We start from the raw sequence: 20,745 nt of genomic DNA, 5'->3' as shown, positions 1-20,745 counted from the left end.
GTATTGCTATTGACTGAAGTGAACTGAAAATAAAAAGCTAAAAAGATCATTCCGTCTGAAATGGTTGAAGCACTTGTAAAAGGACAATCACCCCCTCCTGCTCCCACCAACAAACCACATTCTACAGCAAAGACAACTCTCAAACTCATATAATGGAATGGAATGAGTTAAAGGTCAAATAACACTATATTTTTGTACGGCTTGACAAAGACATTGCTTTTCTTGTCATGTCATCTCTTTGACCTGGTTCTTTGTGGAGGATCACTGGGGAATGGCAGCAGTAAGCAGATGTTTTCTAAATTATGGGTCAAAATTATACCTATAGAAAGGAAAAATGTTTTGCATCACATTTTCTGGATAATTATCTGGGTCCATTAAATTGCTTTTGGAGTGGCAGGCATCTTCTGATGTTTTTCCTCTCACAAATGAGTTTGGATTAGGCATAAGAGCATATTTCCTGCTATGTTTTTGCACAGATTAAGCCCGGCTGTATTTGCTCTGGATTAGCTTCAGTGTTAGTCTTACTGATGGTGTAAAATCACTGAAAGAGAACATCTTACTCCACTGTTCCCTAATCACTCTTTCTTCCCTTTCTCGCTGTCAGAATGAGATGTTAACTGTTTGTTCAGAGCTGAGCAGTCTGTCTTTGAGCCTCTGAGCCCCTAATTGCTTGTGACTGTTGACATTGTTGAGCGTTGCCCTGTTATTCCACTGCTAATAAGATGTAGGGCCAGCCCTTGAGTATTGAAGTCTATTTTATTAGCGGTCTTTCATGTTATTTTAGTCCAGAGAACAAGGATTCAGAGTAACTGAGCTTGTTAGGATGGATACAGGCATATCCATGTTGTGGGTTGACACTGATTTGATGAACACTGGGGAAAGCTTGTCTTAGTGCCATCCAGAAGCAGAATGGATAGAGCCCCACTGAAGATGGACTGGGTCAACCTTTAAATATGAAACCCAAGGAAATGTGAGAATAGTTAAGGAGGCATATATATGTGGTACCACAGGAAGCAGGAACATGAGGCCAAAATACATCTGAGCAATGAAATCTCATTCCATTTAACTGCATATTTTTAGACTAATTAGGAAACTGAAATTTTGACAAACTCTTCGTCTGTGGATTTCCTAAGTATAGAGAGAGGTAAATTGTGATGAATTTTGACCCACACCAAATATACAATCCTGTAACCGTGTTTGAGTCCAACCTATTGCAGGAAATGTTTCTTCAAAAATTGATATATATATATTTATTTTATTTTATTTTTTTACTGCAGAGTCCATTCTGAGTGCTGAATGTTGTTGACAATGATGAAAGGAAAACCTCTCTGCCCTCGAGTTTTTGTAGAGCAAGACGTTCAGTGGAAAGTGACTGTAAACGGGAAAAGGCAATGTGCTCGAGAAGGCAGTTAAATGCCTCCCACATCACCATCTTCAGCGCTGCACTTTGAAGCAGCACTCAAGGTTACATTCTAACGGCCTCCACACATATCTGCAGGCGAGGCAGAACAGGAGCAGCTGCTAGCATCTTCAGGAGTGTCTGTTGTATTATTTATGTTTTCTATTCCAAATGAAAAAAAATGGCCCAGGTCAAATTTGCTGTGTCACTTAACCAGATTATAGGGATTAAAGTAAGGGTCCATTTATTAGCTGTTGTGAGGTCTTGTTGTCACATCTCCATCACCACATGGAGTTTTGGATACACACAGATTTGTAGCTGCTGTCTTTATGTTTTGAAAAACAAGTGGAAATGAATTTAAGTAAAAGTTATTTTTAATTCTGTTTGATTACCTTCTTCAGATTACCTAATATCCTCCTTTGCAAATTCCAAACAAACTGCTGTTCCATGTTATTTCCCGAAAACATGTTTGGAGAAACACAGACAAAAATAATATGATCATGATAAGGAACTGGGCGGGCCATTTTGAGCAGCATGAGGTGTGAAGTATAAGAATGAGCTCAGATATGCCTGCTGTAAATGCATGGAATGATAATGTTGAGGCCAACCCCAACGCCTTCTGAATGAAATAATGATCAGGATGTGAGAAGCCTTGTCAATCACATAGCCTGAAGCCAGCATACACAATTAGAGTTGCCATGTTTTCTCGCCAATCCTGGCTGCTGCTGCTTCCCTGTGAGAGTAGCTTTCCAGATGTTCATCATAAAGTGCTATGTATTTTCCAAAGAGTTGCCTTTTCCTCTGCCTGTCTGCATCTGAAGCAATAAAACCAACGTGTGCTGTTGGACTAAAGCCCCATTGAGCATGACCACACAGAGTTTGAGCACCATGCTGCTATCTTGGATCAAACACACCAACAGCAGCTTGTAAAGCCTTTATTTATGTGAATTCTTTGATTTTACTATCGCTTTTTCTCCAGCCACCAGGATATATGTGTTGAGAAGGATTTATGTCTGCACAAACTCTGGTTACTCTGATTTTGGGGTTTTGGTGACAGCGGGTGTCTGATTGCGATCATGTTTTTGTTCCTATATGATCATGTAGAGAACAAACCACTTTCAGCTGCAGTTACTTGACATCCAAGGGGCGAAGTGTTTGAGTTAGAGCAACGTATCTCTGCACTGTGGCAGTTTGGGTATCCCTGACTGTAACCAATCAGACAGCATAGGTTCAACACAAAATGGCATTAAGTTATTATGGCATGAGGTACAGTGTGTTATTCGTTCAAAATACACATCAATATAAAATACATATTGAGTGTATTTCAAGCCCATACATATATATCTATGCCCATGTATGTATGCTTTAAGTGCTGAGATTCATTCACCTTCAACTGCTTATCTGTTTCCGGGTCACAGGGGTGCTGGAACCAACACTGAGGGCGGGGTACACCCTAGACAGGTCGCCAGTCCATCACAAGTGCAGACATATATTATGTAAATATATATTAATTCCAAAGCCTCTCTAAATATGGTAAAATGATGTATAGTAGGAAAAAAGGAAGGAGGAAGTAAAAAGAAAAAAAATATGCATATTGTTTTACATACATAAATTTCTGAATATATATTTAGCTTATTTATGGAATCTCATTAAAACAACATGCACACATGGAAACATGTACCTGAGATGGCAGGTGACAATATATAGCAACATCCGCTTTAAATATGGTGATATAAGATACAGAACTTCAAACTTATATTAAGTTATATTAACTTATTATAAATAATTAAACTGTAAATGCAGTTGTACCTTACAGTGTAAGAACACAAATACCTCTTCTCAGATATATTGTTACATAGTGAATGTCATACAAACCCCAGTGACTGAATCATAACATAATCATTATCTGCTGCTCCTCGACTCACTTGTAATTATACCACCAATTCAAAATTGAGAAATAGATGTATACTCTATCTGTCTGCTAAGGGAAATTGAGGATACATCTCCTTTTGTCACTGTCTCAGTCATCAAAATTATTTTGTGTCACTGTATTTTCCAGCCACATTTGATTTTTTTTTATGTATGTATTTATTCATTTATTTATTTTTTTGGGCATGCTCCCTCTCTGTTAGGAAGACATTGCCTGCGTTGAGTAAGTTCCAGGCTGATATCAACATAATATAGGACCTGCCAGCATAATTGCAAAACATAACACACATCAGTACCTCACAATTAAAAAGAGTTGTTTTTTTTTTTTTTTTTATTAAATTACAATATTGTTACTGACTCACACACACTCACAGATACATTCATGCCTACATCTCCAGTATTTTTATTGTTATCAATTTATTTAGATACTAAGCTGTGTGAACACACAAGATAGAGAGCGATTGCACTGATATTTTTCAGCACTATTACCTCAGACATTCATCCAAATGGATATCTCCCCTGCAAGAAATCCTGTTGCACCATTTTGTTATGGGGTTTTGTGCGTGCTGTGGAGTACTTTAGTGATATGGAGATGACCAATCCAACCTCCTATTCAGCATGGTTTCCTGGACCAGAGACCGGGAAATGGCAGGCCACACTGTGTGCTCTCAGATGGATGCTCTGCCCAGAGCTACATAGCCAAGCAATCACAAATGGATTGGGTTTGCGTATAATACATTGGCAGAATCGGGTCAACACAAGGACTTTAAGAGAGAATCATCATCCAGCTGGGATTTTGTCAGGATGTGGGGTTTCACTACCCTTCTTTCACTTTCTTCTCGCTCTTTCTGCCCATTAGCACCATAAATGTTTTCCATATGCCTGTTTGTGTACAGCATGGCTTCCCTCTAAAAACTGTTCCCTATGTGGTGGCCTACAAATATAGCATTATGATGAATGTGGGCAGTGAAGCCATATGTTAGTGCTGACCCATCATAGCAACCTGCTTTGATATTGCAAAAGGTCTGTGACCAACTCTGAACCAAGAAACATGACACCTCTTGCCTCAGTTCTAAACTTTTAAAGCTCAGCCCCCTCCCAGCTGGCCTCGTATTTTTGATAGCTGCAAATAATTCTCATAATTATGTCCCCTCCTGGCTCACCGTCTGTGAATGTTGCCGTGTTTAAACAGGTGGAGAATTATTTTCTCTCCCTGCTTTGCCTGACACCACCAAGGAAATAAGGGAGGGATAAAAGCATACTGTACTGACATCATTTTTCTCATTATTGGATAAAAACAAACGCTGACGTCTCTTTGATTTGATTCCAACAAATGTCATGTTTTATATGGCATTGTATTCCAGGCCTGGCATGGAATAATCTGATTCTCCTTCCGCAGATAATGCCATTACACTGACTGATTTTCTCTCCTGGCTATTTCTCATGCATTTCTCTTGGCATGGTGTCATCCACCTCATCCGTTGGGTTTTAAACCAGAGCGTCAAGCACCTCCGGATTCCTCACCACTTCCTTTTCACATCACATTAAATCCTTTAAGTGTGTGTAACTAATTATTTTCTCACTACCACCTTGGGCCCCAGTAAAATAATTCCCCCCCTCCATTCATCTGATATCTGTTTTTGAGCGCTTTCCTTGTGCTGTTGGAGCAGAAGCATGATACATATGAGTCCAATTCACTTCAGCAACTCGGGATGCTGTTATGTTTTTAGAAGTTGGAGGGCTTGAGAAATGACTTGCTGTTGATGCTGAGTGAAATGTAATTGCTGTTATTGCAGCTGTCCAAGTGAGGAGGAAAGCGGCAATTTCACGGGGACAAGATGTTTCCAAAAAGAGACGTTTTTTGACAGTCTTTCCATACACTGACACACCTTCAGCCGTCTACCACCAACCCCACAAACAAGTGCATACACAGATTTCCCAAATTTTAAAAAGTCTACAAAATACAAATTCTTCCGAGCTTCACTTCAGTTTTCAAACTCAGCTACCAAGTAAAATAGTCAAAATAATAATGGGTTGATATTTACTTAAGCAGGGCAGCAAAGCAGGAGAGTAGTTACAGCTGTTGCCCCACAATAAGGTTGCAGATTCAATCCCAGGCCTTTGGGACTTTCTGTGTGGAGTTTGCATGTTCTCCCTGCGCCTCTGTGGGCTTCCTTCCAGTTTCCTCCCACCGTCTAAAAACATCATTTTTGGGTTAGTTGGTGACTCTAAATTGTCCATCTGTCCGTAGGTCTGATTGTGAGTGGATGTTTGTCTCTGTATGTTGGCCCTGTGATGGAAACGGATATGCTGTTGAAGATGAATGAATGAATGAATGTATTTAAACAGAACTATATGTAGCAACTTCTCCCTGCAACTGTGTTACCTTTGAAACCTTACGAAGCCTGACGCTTGGTCAAGCCATGCTCATAACATACTCCTGGAGCTTGCCTCTGTTTAATTGGAATGTGATGTTTTATAATCAGCCAGCTCTTTAGCAGTGTGCTGTTGCTGAGGAAGATGATATCTCCATGTCAACCCCGCTGATGATCAGATAACAAACACCCACACAGACACACTGGTACAGGTACAGTAAGCTACGTGCAAGTCCTACGCAAATTACAAACAAAGCAGTGACTGGTAATACTGTTCTGTAGTCAGTGCGTTAAACATGAAATTGGTGCTTATTTTTTTCCGAAATGCACAGTGTGTGTTCATTGAAGGGAAGGTCACATACGTTTCAATTCACCCTTTACATTGAGTATTACTATGAGTAGCACCATACTCACCAACTTCATTTGTGTGGTGAAGGTCTGACACTCATGTGGCGAGACTAATTAAAAATTGCTTAATTAAGTCAAAATAGTACAATCAATCGAACATTTAAAATATAGTAAAAAATTAAGAAAAAATTAATAAAAAATAACATACAAAAACGTTCCCTCAAAATGTTGAGTAGCTAATAAATTTGAAGTATAAGTAATAAAGTTACTTATAACTAAGTAACTTATAACAGCAATAGCAATGTAGGAAAAGTAGCATGTGAAGTAAGTAGGAAAGTAGGAAATATGAGCATGTGATTTCAACAATAGTAATAATTTCAGCAATAGCAAAAATATTATGATCAGTGTAATAATACAAGGGGCCAGCTTTGCCCTGTGGAAAAAGCCACTCAAAAATTTGACCCCACAAAAAAATTTTTGAAATTGACTGAGAATTTTAAGAGGCTTAAAAAAGAAAACTGGCCAGCTGAATGAGGAGGCTGTGACTTTATAACAAGTCATGAAATACTGTGGAATATTCCCTTCAGTTTAATGTTGCCTTTAATTAAAACTACAGTGATATAATAAATAGTAGGAATCGGAGTCAGTTTATATATATATATTAGTGTTGTTTTTTGACAGCACTGGTCAGGTCACATTCATTGTGAAGGTCTTGTTCACCATTAAGGGTTTTATGACATAGTTGTTGTGTGGCAATCTAGTAAACCAATGCTTTGTAATCAACAGAAAGGTCAGAATGTGGTAAATGATGCCTTTCATATGCTTAATAGGGACTTCAGCCACTGCCACAGGTGCATTGTCATCATGGAATCAAGCCCCACTAATGTTCTAGTCCCTGAGGGCAGCCTCAGGGCAACATATGAGACATCAGACTGTCAAACCACATGCTGCCATTAAAAGATATCCTGTATATTCCATCAGCTCTGCCTCTGTCTTTTTGTCTGACCGTGTTGGACATTTTAGGTGAACAACGGGACAGAGACACAAAGCGGACGCCACGCGGTCACGGTTGAGACTCAGACTCAGAAACAGCAGCAAGAGGACAGGGACGGTTTCCAACAGGCACCGAGACAGTACAGCAGCCTGCCACGGTGAGACCATCCGTCTGTCTTCTCCTTCTTCACTCAATCTGTTCCTCTCTCTCTCTTGCTCTCTCTTTGTGACTTATCACATTGTCTCTGCCCTTTCTCAACCTCTTCATTTGACTTTTTTAAGATTTCCAGCATTTTCTTTACCTCATATTTGTGCCTTTACCCTTTCTTATTTCCCACGCTCTCTTTAGCGATCTCTTCGGCTGCAAAGTCAGTCACCACAAAGCCACGTTCAAATCATCCCCAGACATTGAAATAATTCTTAACAAAACTCTTTCAATGAAATCATCATCAATCATCATCAATGTTTACCCTCCCCTCCCTCTCTGATTACCAGCTCCAATATCATATTTTTAAAAAGGAGTTTTCCTTTGCCTTACACAGTCTGAGATCAAAGCAGCAACTGCTGCACTTTATCTTCTCCATGATCCTGTTTCCATTCTTTCACATATTTGACAAAGAGATGCCAATAAAGCTTACCATATCGCACATCTTCAGGCCTTTGGGGGAAGGGAGTTTACCATTAGTATTTGCATTTCCTGGCATCACTCTGTAAAGTGCCTTTATCAAGTCTTCCAAAGCTTTCTAATCACACTTAAGGTTGATGCAAATTGCCCAACCATCAACTGCTGCTGGAACATTTCCACAATTTCAGTCTGAGATGCTTAAAGAGAGAGTGACTACAGGTACTAATTCTGCACTTTAACATACAGGGATTTAAATTTACGAACAAAATAAGTATTATTTTTGTTATTGGATGTTTACACATGAAAAAAAAGTTTTATTGCAGTATGTTTTAAAACTCAGAAAGAAAAGTCTGAGGTCTTAAGTTTGGCTGCAGTTCCAGTTTAAACAAAGAAAAAGGGGCTTCCTGTGTCTATGCAGTCCATTCAATACGTGCGGTCTTCATGTAGTCTCCTGTCAATTCAATTCCTCCCAAGCAGATACACCTTCAGAGCATTCCTGCTCTGCTGTACCATCTCTGTCTAAGTCTGGTCAGTTAAAATGTGTTCCCGTCGGAGGTTATGGATTTGTGATCCACATGGACCCATGATCAATGTGGTTTTTATGAGCCAGACAATCCATACATTCTCCTCATAGGTGTTGTCTGTCTCTCATGTGATGCGGCCTTTGCCTCCAGCCCCTTCCCTATTACTCAGCTGCTCTTCTTGGGAAAGGGAGGCCAGGCAAGGATGGCCTTTGATATGCATTCCTCTCATAATCTCATAGCAGCTTATCACAAAGAGTCGCATGAGCTCAGGCTTGACATTTGACCCCATCTCGGGCTTTTTGGTACTTGAGTCGGCCACAGCTCCTCATTAAAGAACCGAAGCCTCACCCCAGCAGAATAATAACCACAATTCCCTCAATCTCCGACCAGCCTCTCCTCTGGAACCCCTCAATCCTGTCGTCCTCTTCCAAAACAGGAAGCATGAGCGGCGAACCGTTCAGCCAAAAGGGGACACCCCCTCTTACAAAAAGAAAAAACAACTCCCAAAGAGATTCCAGAAGAAGCTGTGGTGGCTGGTTATCTGATGACAGCCAGGCTTAGCTGGCTGTCTGGGATGTGAGGAGTGGGGGAACACTAATGAAGGCTTGTTGTTGGAGCAGGATTAGCTGTGACAGGCAGTGGAGAGTGAGTGGGGGGGCAGCAAAAGGAACAAGTGACTAAGTAGGAAAGAGAGACCACTGATTAGCTTGGAAGAGACACACTCACACGCACAGATACGCCCAAACACACATGACTGTGGTCAAGATAAGGTTCTTAACTCTGTCTTGCGTGGACTCCCAGTAGCTCTCCAGTATACCCATGCAGCTCTGCTCATTCTCAGCCAAGGCAATATTGTTCCACTCTATAAAGCAAACATTATTCCAGATTTGTGGACAATTTATTTGCATAATATCGAAGCAATTGTTCCTTTGCCAATTGCATACATTTGTTTTATTTGCTTAATCATTTTGTATCTGAGTACTGTATGTACTGTGTGTGAGTGCTTTCTCCTTCTCCTCATAAACTTTGATTCTTCCCAGCTGTTTTAAACAAAAACACACAGCAGCCACAATTTTTTCTGTGAGCCAACTTCCTGGCTTTGTTTGTTATGTTCTGTCGGTCTAAATTTATCCCGCTCTCTAGCATGATGTATTTTCCCACCCCCTCCCTCTGTAAATGTAACTAATCTACTTCGTGACATATCCTGGCGCAGGAGTAGAAGTGATAAGAGAGTGAGCTCCCCCCGACGCATCAATCATTCAACATTCCTGTGGAACAATGCCATTTCAGCCCCATGGACTTCGCTCTTAAATCTTCCTTCTTCTCTTATCTACTTTAAAACTGAAGAGAAAAGGTCAAACGCAGATCGCTGCCATGTGCAACAGGCGTCCTGCGTTTCTAAACAAGGCAGCTCCCTCATGAGTAGTGCTGGCTGCTCTGCGAGCCAAAGCGGGGTGTAAATGCATGGCGGCTCGCCCAGACAGTGAAACCCAGATACGGAGCATGTGGTGGGGCTCTCTCTGCAGTCTGTCCCTACAGCTGCCCCTCTGCCAATTACCCCTCATGCTCACACACACTCGTACCAAGAAACACAATGTGTTTTTGTTACACACATACTGTTCATAAATGAATCACATTTGTACATACAATGGCGCACTTAGTCACATTACTGCACCATGTGCTTTAGCCATTCCCCTCCCCTTCAATAATGTCGGCCACAAGGGCTTTCATTACTGAGGCCGGAATTGTGTTTTTCTTAGAATCGCTTGGAATAAGAAAGGGAGAAAAACTGTTTAACAAGAGAGTGGAAGTATTGAGAAAGGAGAAAGAACATTTACATGTCGCACTAACACTGTAACGCCAGATACATGTTTGATACAAGAGGTTAATTGGGTTCCAGCTATAGTGTTGCTTTCACCCATTGATATCTCTGCTGCATTGCCCAGACAGGCTGCGCTACACTTCAGTTATACCCTTCACTGCAATGTCTTTACACAGACCATAATGGGCTGTGTATAGACTTACTGTACATGACTTGAGTACATGAATTACGTCAAGGCACTTTGCATGCACTAGACCAAACTCTTTATAAAATAATCTAAAGAGACCCAACAGATCCCCCCATGAGCAAACACTTGGCGACAATGGCAAGGAAAAACTTCCTTTAAGAGGCAGAAACTTCAGGCAGAACCAGGCTCAGGGGGAAGTGGCAATCTGCCTTGACTGGCTTTGTTGAGAGGGGGAGACAGAGAGAGAGAGAGAGAGAGAGAGAGGCACAAGGTGGGGGGGGCAAAGTTGGGTAGAGCTGGGGGAGACCACCTGCCTAATATTATGTAGGCTCCCCTTTTGCTGCCAAAACAGCCTTGACCCATCCAGGCCTGGACTCCTATAGACGCAAAAATGGTGATGCTCTGTGGACTGACACTCATCTTCTTCAGCAACTTGAGCTACAGTAACTCTTCGGTTGGCATGAATAACATGGACCAGCCTTCACCCCCTCTGACCTTCAGTGAGTCTTGGCTAGCCATGACTCTGTTTTTGGTTTGCTGGCTTCCAGTGCTTGTGAGAGATAAGTTTGCTGGATGTGTGTTTCTGGAAGGTCACAGTTTTCCGCCTTTCTTCAATATCCCTAACATCATCTTCACTATCCACAGTGACTTTGGGCTGGCAGATTCTTGCTGATGGAAAAATGGACCATTATGATCCACAGATAGTGTCTTCACAACAACTATAGGCCAAACCTGGAGTAAAATTTTTAAATATAAATTGGTGTGTAGCTTCAGAGGCTACTTGTATAGTCTCTTTAGCTACAGCTTAACCACTTTGTATCACCAGAAATCAAACTTCAGACAATTTATAGTTCTTAGTTTTGATTTTGTCATATAAATCAACCACGTCATTTTCTCTGTCAAGCAACGGCACATCCGACAACAAGAAAAAAGAAAGAAAGGTTGGATTTATTCACATGGTTTAAAGGTTTTGGAGAAAACAAGTAGAACAATAAAAAGTCTGTCCCGCCTCTTGTTCCTCTCAGTTTCTGTGCTATGACACTCAGTCAGAGAAGAAAAGCAGGAGGTTTAGTGTAAAAGCTCTGGGCCCCTGTATCCATCTGCAGCTTTGTGCTGTGTGAAATCAAAAGCTTTTTGGGCACATAGTGGGTCAGTGATGTGTGACTGGGATTTCTCTTAGCACCTCAGACACAAAAGACACTGTTGCAGGTCTTCCATTGCACGTCTGCCTTAATGGATCCTAATAATGGAGGGGCAGCTTTAGAGCTTCAGCTCAAAACCTTCCAGCTCCCAATGATGGCTTTACAGGGCCAGTTTTTGAAAGAGAGGCGTTAGTGTGTTGGAAGGCATGCACATTGATTTGTGGTTTTTTGTATGAGAGATCAAATGTGTGCATCAGAGTGGGGCAGTGATCAACTGTCAGTCAACTGGCCCACCCAAACCTTAACATCCAGCCTGCTGAATATTGATGACTTCAGAAACTTGGATATTGCAGATTTTTCTTCTTGATTTCCTGAAGCAGGCCAGGGAGGTGAGCTTTGATACTACTCACTGCTTTTATGAGAGCGATGTGGCTTGCGCTGTGTCTTCATGCAAAAATGAGACAGACTGGTAGCTCTCATTTAACATCTTGTTACATTTATTTTTATATGTTTGTGCTTTAATTCTTTTTTGTTTGTGTGCTTGTTTTATTTTCACAGTGTCTCATAATAACAATAATAACCAAAACTTCTCAGTCTAAAAAATTGGTTTAATTAACATGGCTTAAGAATCAAAAGAGCATGGCAAATCCCTGCCTGCTGTGACAGCAGAAACGGGATATAAATAGATCAGACATACAGGACTTATTTGTCAGGGATGTTGCTTTCAAAGACTCAGTGGAACAGAACAGTTCACTGCTGCTTCCCACAAGATGTCTCGATGTTAAATAAAATGTTAAGTGGACCATTATTTTAGCATTTGTTCCCATGAATAGGTTCCCAAGCCTGAAACATTCTCACTTGGTTTGGCAGAATATCTGACTCTGTAAAACACCTTTTCTCATAATTACTAACTTAATAATATTATATATTTTTTTATTTTTATAATTTTTTTCTCTTATTTAGTCTTATCCCTGGACATCCTATGGTGGCACTATAAAAATTAATTTGCTTCCTTTCAAGTTTCATCATTCATCTGAATGTGGAGAGACTTATTCATGTGGCTCATGTCACTAGCAAACATTGAGCCTTAGCTTTGTCCACCATCACCAACTTCTTCAGGTTAGCAGCTTATCATGAAATGTGTTACAAATCCAGTGACATCCCTGGAAATGTGAATATCATCGACTCATGCAGAAAAATTCTCTCTCAGCTGTGGTGATTATATTCATATCCTCAGTGATAATACTCATAGCCACTGTCCTTTGTGTGTTGAAGTGCAGCAGCCCCACCCCCCCTACCCCCGATAACAAATCAGTGTGGAGTGGATCAAATTAGTTCCCAAAAGCACAAAGCATTTTCACTATATCCGATACATATCACTGTGCCTTCTGCATTTGTATTCTAATGGGGAAAAAATCCAAAATGGCACATATTCTCTCTTCGGCCTGCATGTGGTCAGCTGCTCACTTTTTTTCAAAAGTCTATTCTTTCACCTACTCCCATTGCGTGGGAGTAGGCCAGCGAGGCCATGGAGCAAAACTTTGATTCAACCATGAATAAATTCTGGCAAACTCTCCGCTGTGTCAGTGGGGGACTGTGTCAACACCGTTTACCCCCAATAGTTTCGAACTATTGGGGACCGCACTCCTCAGCCTCCATGGGAACCTCTATGCCCATGTCCTGGAGAGGTGAGTCGGTCTGCACCGCATCTATAGGCTCTCATGGATGCTGGAAGGGGTGTGAGAGGGGATTATGGAGGGAGGGAGCGGGGGGAGGGTATTCAGCACCTTTAAGATTCCATCTTGCTTTTTACTGATGATGAAGCAGTGAAGCAGCTGGGATTAGAATCAGCACCTCTAAATCTAAGATGATGGTCCTCAGGCAGAAAAAGGCAAAGGGTCCACTCTGGATCAGGGAAGGAGTTGCTTCTCCAAGTATCTGCAGCATCTGCAGTGATGCAGTCACTATACCAGTCCACTGTGATGAATAAGGAGCTGAGTCGCAAGTCAAGGCACTCCATTTACTGATCTATCCAGGTTCTGATCCTCACTTATGGTCACAAACTATGGGTAATGACGAAGAGAGTCATGAATACTAGTGGCTGAAATTTGTCTCTTCTGTAGGGTGGCTGGGTTTAGCCTGAGATAGGATGAGGAATCAGGACTGCCAGGAGGGGCTCACAGTAGTGCCCCTGCTTCTTCATATCGCGAGGAGCCAGTTTAGGTGAGATGAGGTATTCCAGCCATGTTAATCTTGGGAGGAGACCCTGGGGCAGACCCAGGACCCCCTGGAGGGATTATATCTCTCAGATGGCATGGGAGCCTTTCTGGATCCTCCTGGAGGAGCTGGTAGAAGTGACTGGGGAGAGGAGTGTCTGAGCTATACTCCTGAGGCTGTTGCCCCCGCAACCCAGGCCCAGATAAGCAAATGAAGACAAGACAAGATCCTCACCAAGTGCAAGTTGCTGCATGTCCTCTAACAATATGTGGACACAGCAGGTGGTACTTGAAGCAGACAGAGGCAATTATCCCATTACATTTGTCATCAGCAAGTCATCAGCAAAACATTGACTATGCACTCCTTAAAAATCCCAGCAGTGGTGAAAGCTTTGCAGTGTCTGGTGAGAGCCCAGACAGCCTGAACAGATAGATCCACATCCTGTTTTCAAGGTGGTGGTTTTTCTGGAACAAACCTCTAATCTAAGATAATGTTCCTTGCAGCAACATTTGTCCAAATGCAAATGTGTTCTACAGGTTTGAGATTGAGTGAGAATTATCATGATCAGTTCTTCCTTATTGGTTCATTCTTCATTAAATCTTCAACTTTCGACTGCTTTTGGCTCTTTGAAAGTGAACCATCCACGTCTTTTCTTCCTGCAAATGTTTTTCCACCAATCACATCTCTGCATGACAGCATTAAATCCATTTAAAGATGATATTTCCTGCCAGTAAGGCTGCTACATTTCTGGATTTACTGATTTTAGTCATCACTCTGTGAACTACCTCCTCACTGGAGGACTGAGAGCAATTTCTGCTTAAGCCTTAGTATGTTATTATCACGATGGAGTGCCTTTATGCTGTCATAGGCTAATAAAAATAACATTCATTTTCCAAGAAAATGAAAATATTAAATTAATAGACAAATTAAATCAAATTTTACTTTTATTAAAACGCACAGCTCCTTCAGCTTTTTTTTGAAAAACTGTCAGTTTATGACCCCTGGTGTCAGTGATGTCAGGCAGACTGGAGATGAGTAGAGGGTGGAAGTCTGCCATTACTGTGTCTCTGCTGTAAGTGCAGCTGTCTGCATCTCAAAGAAAGGAGCTGAACGGATGAAAGCAGCCATTTTTCTCAGGGAGGTTTTAACATTAGTATTTGTTTACAATGTGGAACTAATAGTCCTGTGGGCATCTTAGGCTTCCTCTGTTTGTTTTCTGTTTCTTTTATGTCTCTGTCTTTATGTCACTGGATTCAGTGTAATCATGCAGCAAGCTATTACAGATCGCTCTTGGCTCCACCCATACTGCTCTCTCTATTTTAACTCAGCGCCACTTCCTTTTTTAATCTCACAAAATGTAAAAATGGTCACATTCTGTGCTGAAATGCAGTTTCTTTTGAATTCCCCTTCAATACTGCTGACCCAGAGGGAAATGCAGAAAAAATTGGAGTTAACTGTGATCCTCCTGTCTTCCCTTTTTTTTCAGGTGCTGCTTAAAGTAGCTTCCTCAACAGAATAACTAACAGCTTCACCTGTCTCTGTGTGTTTAGACAGCCTCGTAAGAACCCTGACGCGGTGTCCCAGGACTCATGGGACAAGGTTTACATGACAGCAGAGGGATTCCCGACGTTAAAGGAGAATACTCGCCACAACAGCGTCCAGGGTTCACGTAACGGCTACCTTGGAACCTCCAGTTTTAACGCACGTGTCCTCCTCGAGACTCAGGAGCTGCTGAGGCAGGAGCAGAGACGCAGAGAGCAGGAAGCAAACAAGGCCAGGGTGCCCTCCACACAAGAAACCCACAGCATTAGTACTTACGACCACAACAGGGACTACACTGAGTGCCCTAGTTCTGCCCCAGTGCAGCCCCCAACTCAAACCAAGGGCCCCTACAGACAGGACGTGCCACCATCTCCCTCTCAGCTTGCCAAGCTCAGCAGGCTTCAGGGCTCGGAAAAAGGGAGGCTTTTTTACTCTTGAAACACAAACAAGAGACTCCAAAGTGGTGGTTTGTGAGATTAGGATTGATTCTACGGAGCTTTAACAGGGAAATACACTGAGAGGGCAATAAGTGTGTTTTTCAGAATGTGCCGAGACCTTTGTGAGATTGTTGATATAGACATGTTAATATAAAAAAAGATTTTTTATTATGTAAACCCTGATCCTTTTGAGCTGTGTCAAAGATATTATTTGAGATATTTTATTGCCCATCATGTAGGTGATCTAATCATGTTTAAAGTGCCTTTGAATCCCCTTGATTAGTCCCCTCTTGTGGGCTCCTTACTCTTACTCTTCAGCTTTAACACATTCAGTAAAGAAAACATCATCACAGCAGCCTGACACAGCTGAACCTAAACACAAGGCCCAGGCATGTTTTAGTCCCTCTGGGGTCTCTGTGGATGCCATTCTTGTCTGAGTCAGGCTTATTTTTACAGTTCATGGGGAGATCTCTCAGATTTTTATGTGGGTGTAATTGTTGGCAGGAGTTGGCAAATAGTGACAGATCTCAGTGGTCTCAGAGAGCTCATTTCCTCCTTCCAGCCCCCTCTTGTATTTAATATGATAATTCCTGAATTCTTTGTTCCTCTTTGCTGGCTGCTTTATCTCCTTTTCTTCTCCTCACATTGTCATCCTCACCATACAGCACTCTCAGTGGTGTAAAGCAGTTTTAGATAGCCTTCACTCCTACCCCTCCCAAACCCAGGGAATGCAGCAGGATGAATGGGGTCAAGTCTGTGTTATTAATTAATGTACCTCATTAAAAATAAATGTGCCCCTTTGTGTGAGTGTTTGTTGTCATGTGTGGTGAGGAGAAAGAAACTGTCAGCCTCGCTTTGAATGATATGGCTGTAGCTGAAGCCCATTGGACCCGAGGTGTCTGAGCAGTTGCCACCTGAATATTTCATCAAGTTAGCTCCATACGAAGTCTCATCGGTTCTGAGTGGGTGGCTTCAATGTGGTGTGATACAATACCGCAGATTTTTTTTTTCTCTTTGCCACTATGTCCATTGATAGAAAACCACTAAGGAGCTCCTTTTTTTTTGCTATTCAATCAATAATAAGTGTTGCAGTGTGTGTGTGTCTGTGTGAGAGAGAGAGAGAGAGAGAGAGAGAGCGAGAGAGAGAGAGAATATGTATGATCCTGTGCCCCTGTAAGAACAAGTATTTCAGCTGTAGCTGTCAGAGACACTTTTTACAACGTGATTTTACTTGAAAAATAAATTTGGCAATTAATTTGTTTCAACTTTTTCATTTATGCAGGAACTGAAACAAGGAAGTTAGTAATGACCTGATGTCTTTTTGCCTGCTCAGAGTTTTGGGGCTGCTTTGCTTCAGTATGTTAACCTGCTCTCATGAAGGGAGGGTTTACAGAGAAGTGATGCTGTTGCTATAGTAACCTGGTTACTATGTATACATGCAGCAGGTCAGTAATAGCGTACTTAAATGAAAGAGAGAGCTGCTGTTTGATGAATGTTTGATTTTTGCATATTGTAAACGGTTTTGTGAAAAGTGTCTCCGTGTCTGTGACGTTCTGAGTCAGATCCTCACTGTGTGCAGTGATCTTTCCCATTACCTGCCTTCAGCCGTACCCTGCCCCACCACCACCCCCTAGTCTGAAGTCTTTGTGTCTTTGCCATGCACATGCACGCATGTACAGGTCTGATCAAGCACTCCATGTGAGCTGTGTTCAGACTCACACATACACCCACTATTTAGTGTTCGCTACATGGAAACTCACCAGTGGATAACTGCACACAGGAGTTGATACATTGCTCTGACTAATTGGATGTTAAATTGCTCCATAATTATGTGGTAGATATTTGTAATTATTATCTTGGAGGCATAAACAAACAGAGCATCCGCATCACATGTGTGAGGAAAAAATACATTCTTATTTAGCAAACATGCATTTTCTAAAAATTGTTTATGTGTTTTCATTTGTGTGTACAGAGCAGTGTTTACTCTGTATCTGTCAGTCCTAAATGTTCTGTCATCACGTTTTGCTTTCAATGGTTTAGATTGTAGAAACTGCACTCATGGCCATAGACAATGAAGTATACCTCCAAACTTTGTTTTGCTACTGTGGAGACATTTCACAAGTATTATTTCACCAGCTATTCTCATCAGCCAATAAAATAATATTAACTAGCAGCTAACATTAGAGCTCTGCAGCACTTTCACAAGACAGGATGCAATGCATGATGGTCAAGATAAGGTAGAGCTACAGTGCATTACATTTTGATATGTCCTGCTACAATGCAGAATAATGTTAACTTTGAGGAATGTTAAATTTACAGTAGAAAATGTACTGCAAGCTGCCCAAAAGAGCTGATTCACCACATAGTGGACTGTGTAGTTGATGTTCCAGCTAAGCAAATCTATGTGCTAGAAAACTTAGCTAGACAAATTGGGACTCTTTCAGTCCATGTCCCACTTCTTTAGAAATTAGGTTATCGTTGAAAGTTAACTGCAACCTGGTTACTTAGTGTAAAGTCACTGTAAGTCAGGTCCTCTATACAAGCTGATTTCACAGCAACAATATCTGTCTAGCGCCCCTAAGACCCTGTTACTTCCTGGTTTTAGGATTAGGACCAGATTTATGAAGTAACACTTACGGTCACTATTAGACATGCAATGGTAGAGTAGCTTAGAAGGAAGATTTGTAGACTTTGTGGGTTGGAAGGAGTGTAGGTCCTCTTTAGCGCAGAAAAAAGAAGAGTCTGCATTTGTGTAAGCACTGCCTCACACGTACAAAAATATGGTACTAGTATGCTAACAATATTCTTCTGTGTGCTTGTGTGTGTTAGTGTTAGTGTAGGTGGACATGTGTTTAAGTGTCTGTGAACACTGCCAGTAACTGGATGCTCCAGCATGTCTATGAATATGTCTTGGCAGCCATATGAACTGCTCGCCTTGTGAGTGGGAGAGGAGCAGAGGAGTAGGAGGGAGAGGAGATGGGGGGGGCCTGACCTTGTCGATGATTCAGTCAATGGAGTAATCACAACTATTCCTCTGAGTCTGCAGTACAAACGGGAGGTCACCAACAGGGCTGCGCTTTGCTTCTGCCGTCTTTTCTCCCTCTCTTTGTTTAGGTTTTTTATTTACTTTCTTTTATTGGGTCTGGTTTGAATGGATGAAAGTGGCTGTGCATGTGTTGTTGTGTGTGTGTTTGTGCGTTTGAGGGGCTCCACTCTGACACAGCAGCTGTTTTAACTCCTTGGGTTTTATGCCTCATCCTGGACTGAGGAAGAAAGGGGATGGGTGTGTATGTGTGTGTGTTTGGGGAGGGGGGGTTATATGATGATTTTTTTTTCTTCTCATATGCAAATTAGATAATATCCTATAATACATGTTTGTAATTTGTGTTGTGTTATTAATGTGCGTTGCCTCTGTGACATATGGATTCTTCCCATAAAGCTTTTGTTTTTGGGAGATTTTATTATTTTTTTAATCCTGGGAAAAAAATGATGAACATATTGTTATTGTTTCATTGTATTTTTATGACCATCCCTCATTGTGTTTTATTATTCACAATAACTTGGTGGTAAAAGATGACTAATGTGTAAGCACTGTGCAATTTTCCTTTTTACAGCCGAGTATCATTAAGAAAAGTGTATTTGCTGTTCTCTGTACATACGGTATGAACTTTTTTCAATGAATAAATTGATGGTAGTTTCAATCCTTGTTACTTATAATTTGCCTTCATTGTGTTTCTTTTCAAAAACGGTTCCTCTACATGTTAACAGCATTGGAATAATGTGTAACTGAGGCAAGTAATGAATACATCATTTTTTGTGCCTGCTGTGTATTACAGATTCGAGAATTTTGTTCATTAAACTTCTGTTTTCCCATTTCCATGACAAAATTGGCTCTGCTGTGACTATATATGAAAAAGAGCAGGTTGAAATGTTTTGTCATCTGGTTGACAGATCACTGCTATTCATATTGTCAGCAGCTAAAAATATATTTTGAAGAGTGAGGATTTTCTGAACAGATCCTGATAACTGGAGGAATGTTGAACCTCTGCCATTTATTGGCACGTGCTCAAAATGTGGCTCCCACGTTTGTTGAGGCCACCGTTAAAAAAAAAGTGGGATAAGAGCACATCCTGCATTCTCTCCATCTCTTTAATCTCGGGCCCCGATAGGTCACTAGGAGGTTTTCGCCTTGAGCTGGCTTAACTTCTAATAACATCCTGTGATGACTGATGGTGATAAAGACAATGGTGAACTTTATGATGTTCAAACTCCAGGGGAAAAGGCAAGTTTTCGAAAGTGCTGGTGCTGGCCCTGCATCACAGAGCTCCTGCCAAAACTGTCTTCATCCTGATTAAGGGAGAGGTCTTCCAAAGAATCTGTCTGGTCACAGTGGGATTATACAAGAAAGCACATGCATCAGAGATGAATTGGTCCACTTGTGTACTGTATATCACTTTGAGGGGTGAAGGTAAAGTTAAGGACATGTCTTGTTGGCATGCAATCCAAGACATATAAGTCTGTCTATTGTCCCTTTCATTTATGCCATTACTGTTACAAGTAAGCCCTTTTTTGATATGAGGACTTTCATATGTTGGATAGCATATAGACGCTCATTATAAAACCGTTCCTGATTGCAGTATCAGTTCGGCATAAAGTATTCAAAGAATATGAGTGTCTCAGTTTTAAAGCTAACTTAGCAAAGAGTGTTGCAATTTGACTCAATAGTGTGGTGAGAAAATGTCTACTATAGGTTTGGACACAACAAGTAACACAGATATAAAGAGCAGTATGGAACAAGGCCAGCCTCATACTGCTGGTCTATGGAGGGGCTTAATATGTTGGCCTTGAGAGATAATGCACTACAACTTCAGGAAATGGGCAATATGTGGTGTAAATGCACACTACACAACGTATATACTGCATATACAAGTTTATGCTTTTGTGTTAGGAGTATTTCTCGTGCATTTGTTGATATGATCCTGTTGTGAGTATTTGCAGCTCATGTGTTGCCAAACAAATGATGATGTTTGAGAATATGTTCACATTGTGTCTGTTTTCATGCTTGTTTTTTTTTGTTGTTGTTGTTGTTGTTTTGTTTTTTTTTTCTGTGTGTTGAGCTTCAAGGGCACTCACCTAGTTTTCCACCTTATAGTGATGTCATCACTACAAAACTGCCCTGACAGACATAAATCCATTCCACATATC

At 41.2% G+C, this 20,745-nt stretch overlaps 1 protein-coding gene across 1 annotated transcript in view; it reads left to right on the top strand.

The window, feature by feature from the left end:
• The window catches only part of LOC115061381 (partitioning defective 3 homolog), a 344,220-nt gene extending 324,781 nt beyond the window's left edge, over positions 1–19,439 (top strand). Inside the window, exons 23-24 of the mRNA XM_029529689.1 lie at positions 7,075–7,202; positions 15,112–19,439. Coding sequence (XP_029385549.1) covers positions 7,075–7,202; positions 15,112–15,541 — 558 coding nt within the window. The 3' untranslated portion in view covers positions 15,542–19,439. The remainder of the gene's footprint in view (positions 1–7,074; positions 7,203–15,111) is intronic.
• The last annotated feature ends 1,306 nt before the right edge of the window (positions 19,440–20,745 follow it).

The sequence above is a fragment of the Echeneis naucrates genome, chromosome 20, assembly GCF_900963305.1.
Source record: "Echeneis naucrates chromosome 20, fEcheNa1.1, whole genome shotgun sequence".
In the NCBI taxonomy this organism is placed as follows: Eukaryota; Metazoa; Chordata; class Actinopteri; order Carangiformes; family Echeneidae; genus Echeneis; species Echeneis naucrates.
The sequence above is the reverse complement of the archived record's forward strand: the minus strand, read 5'-3'. Positions and strand labels throughout refer to the sequence as shown.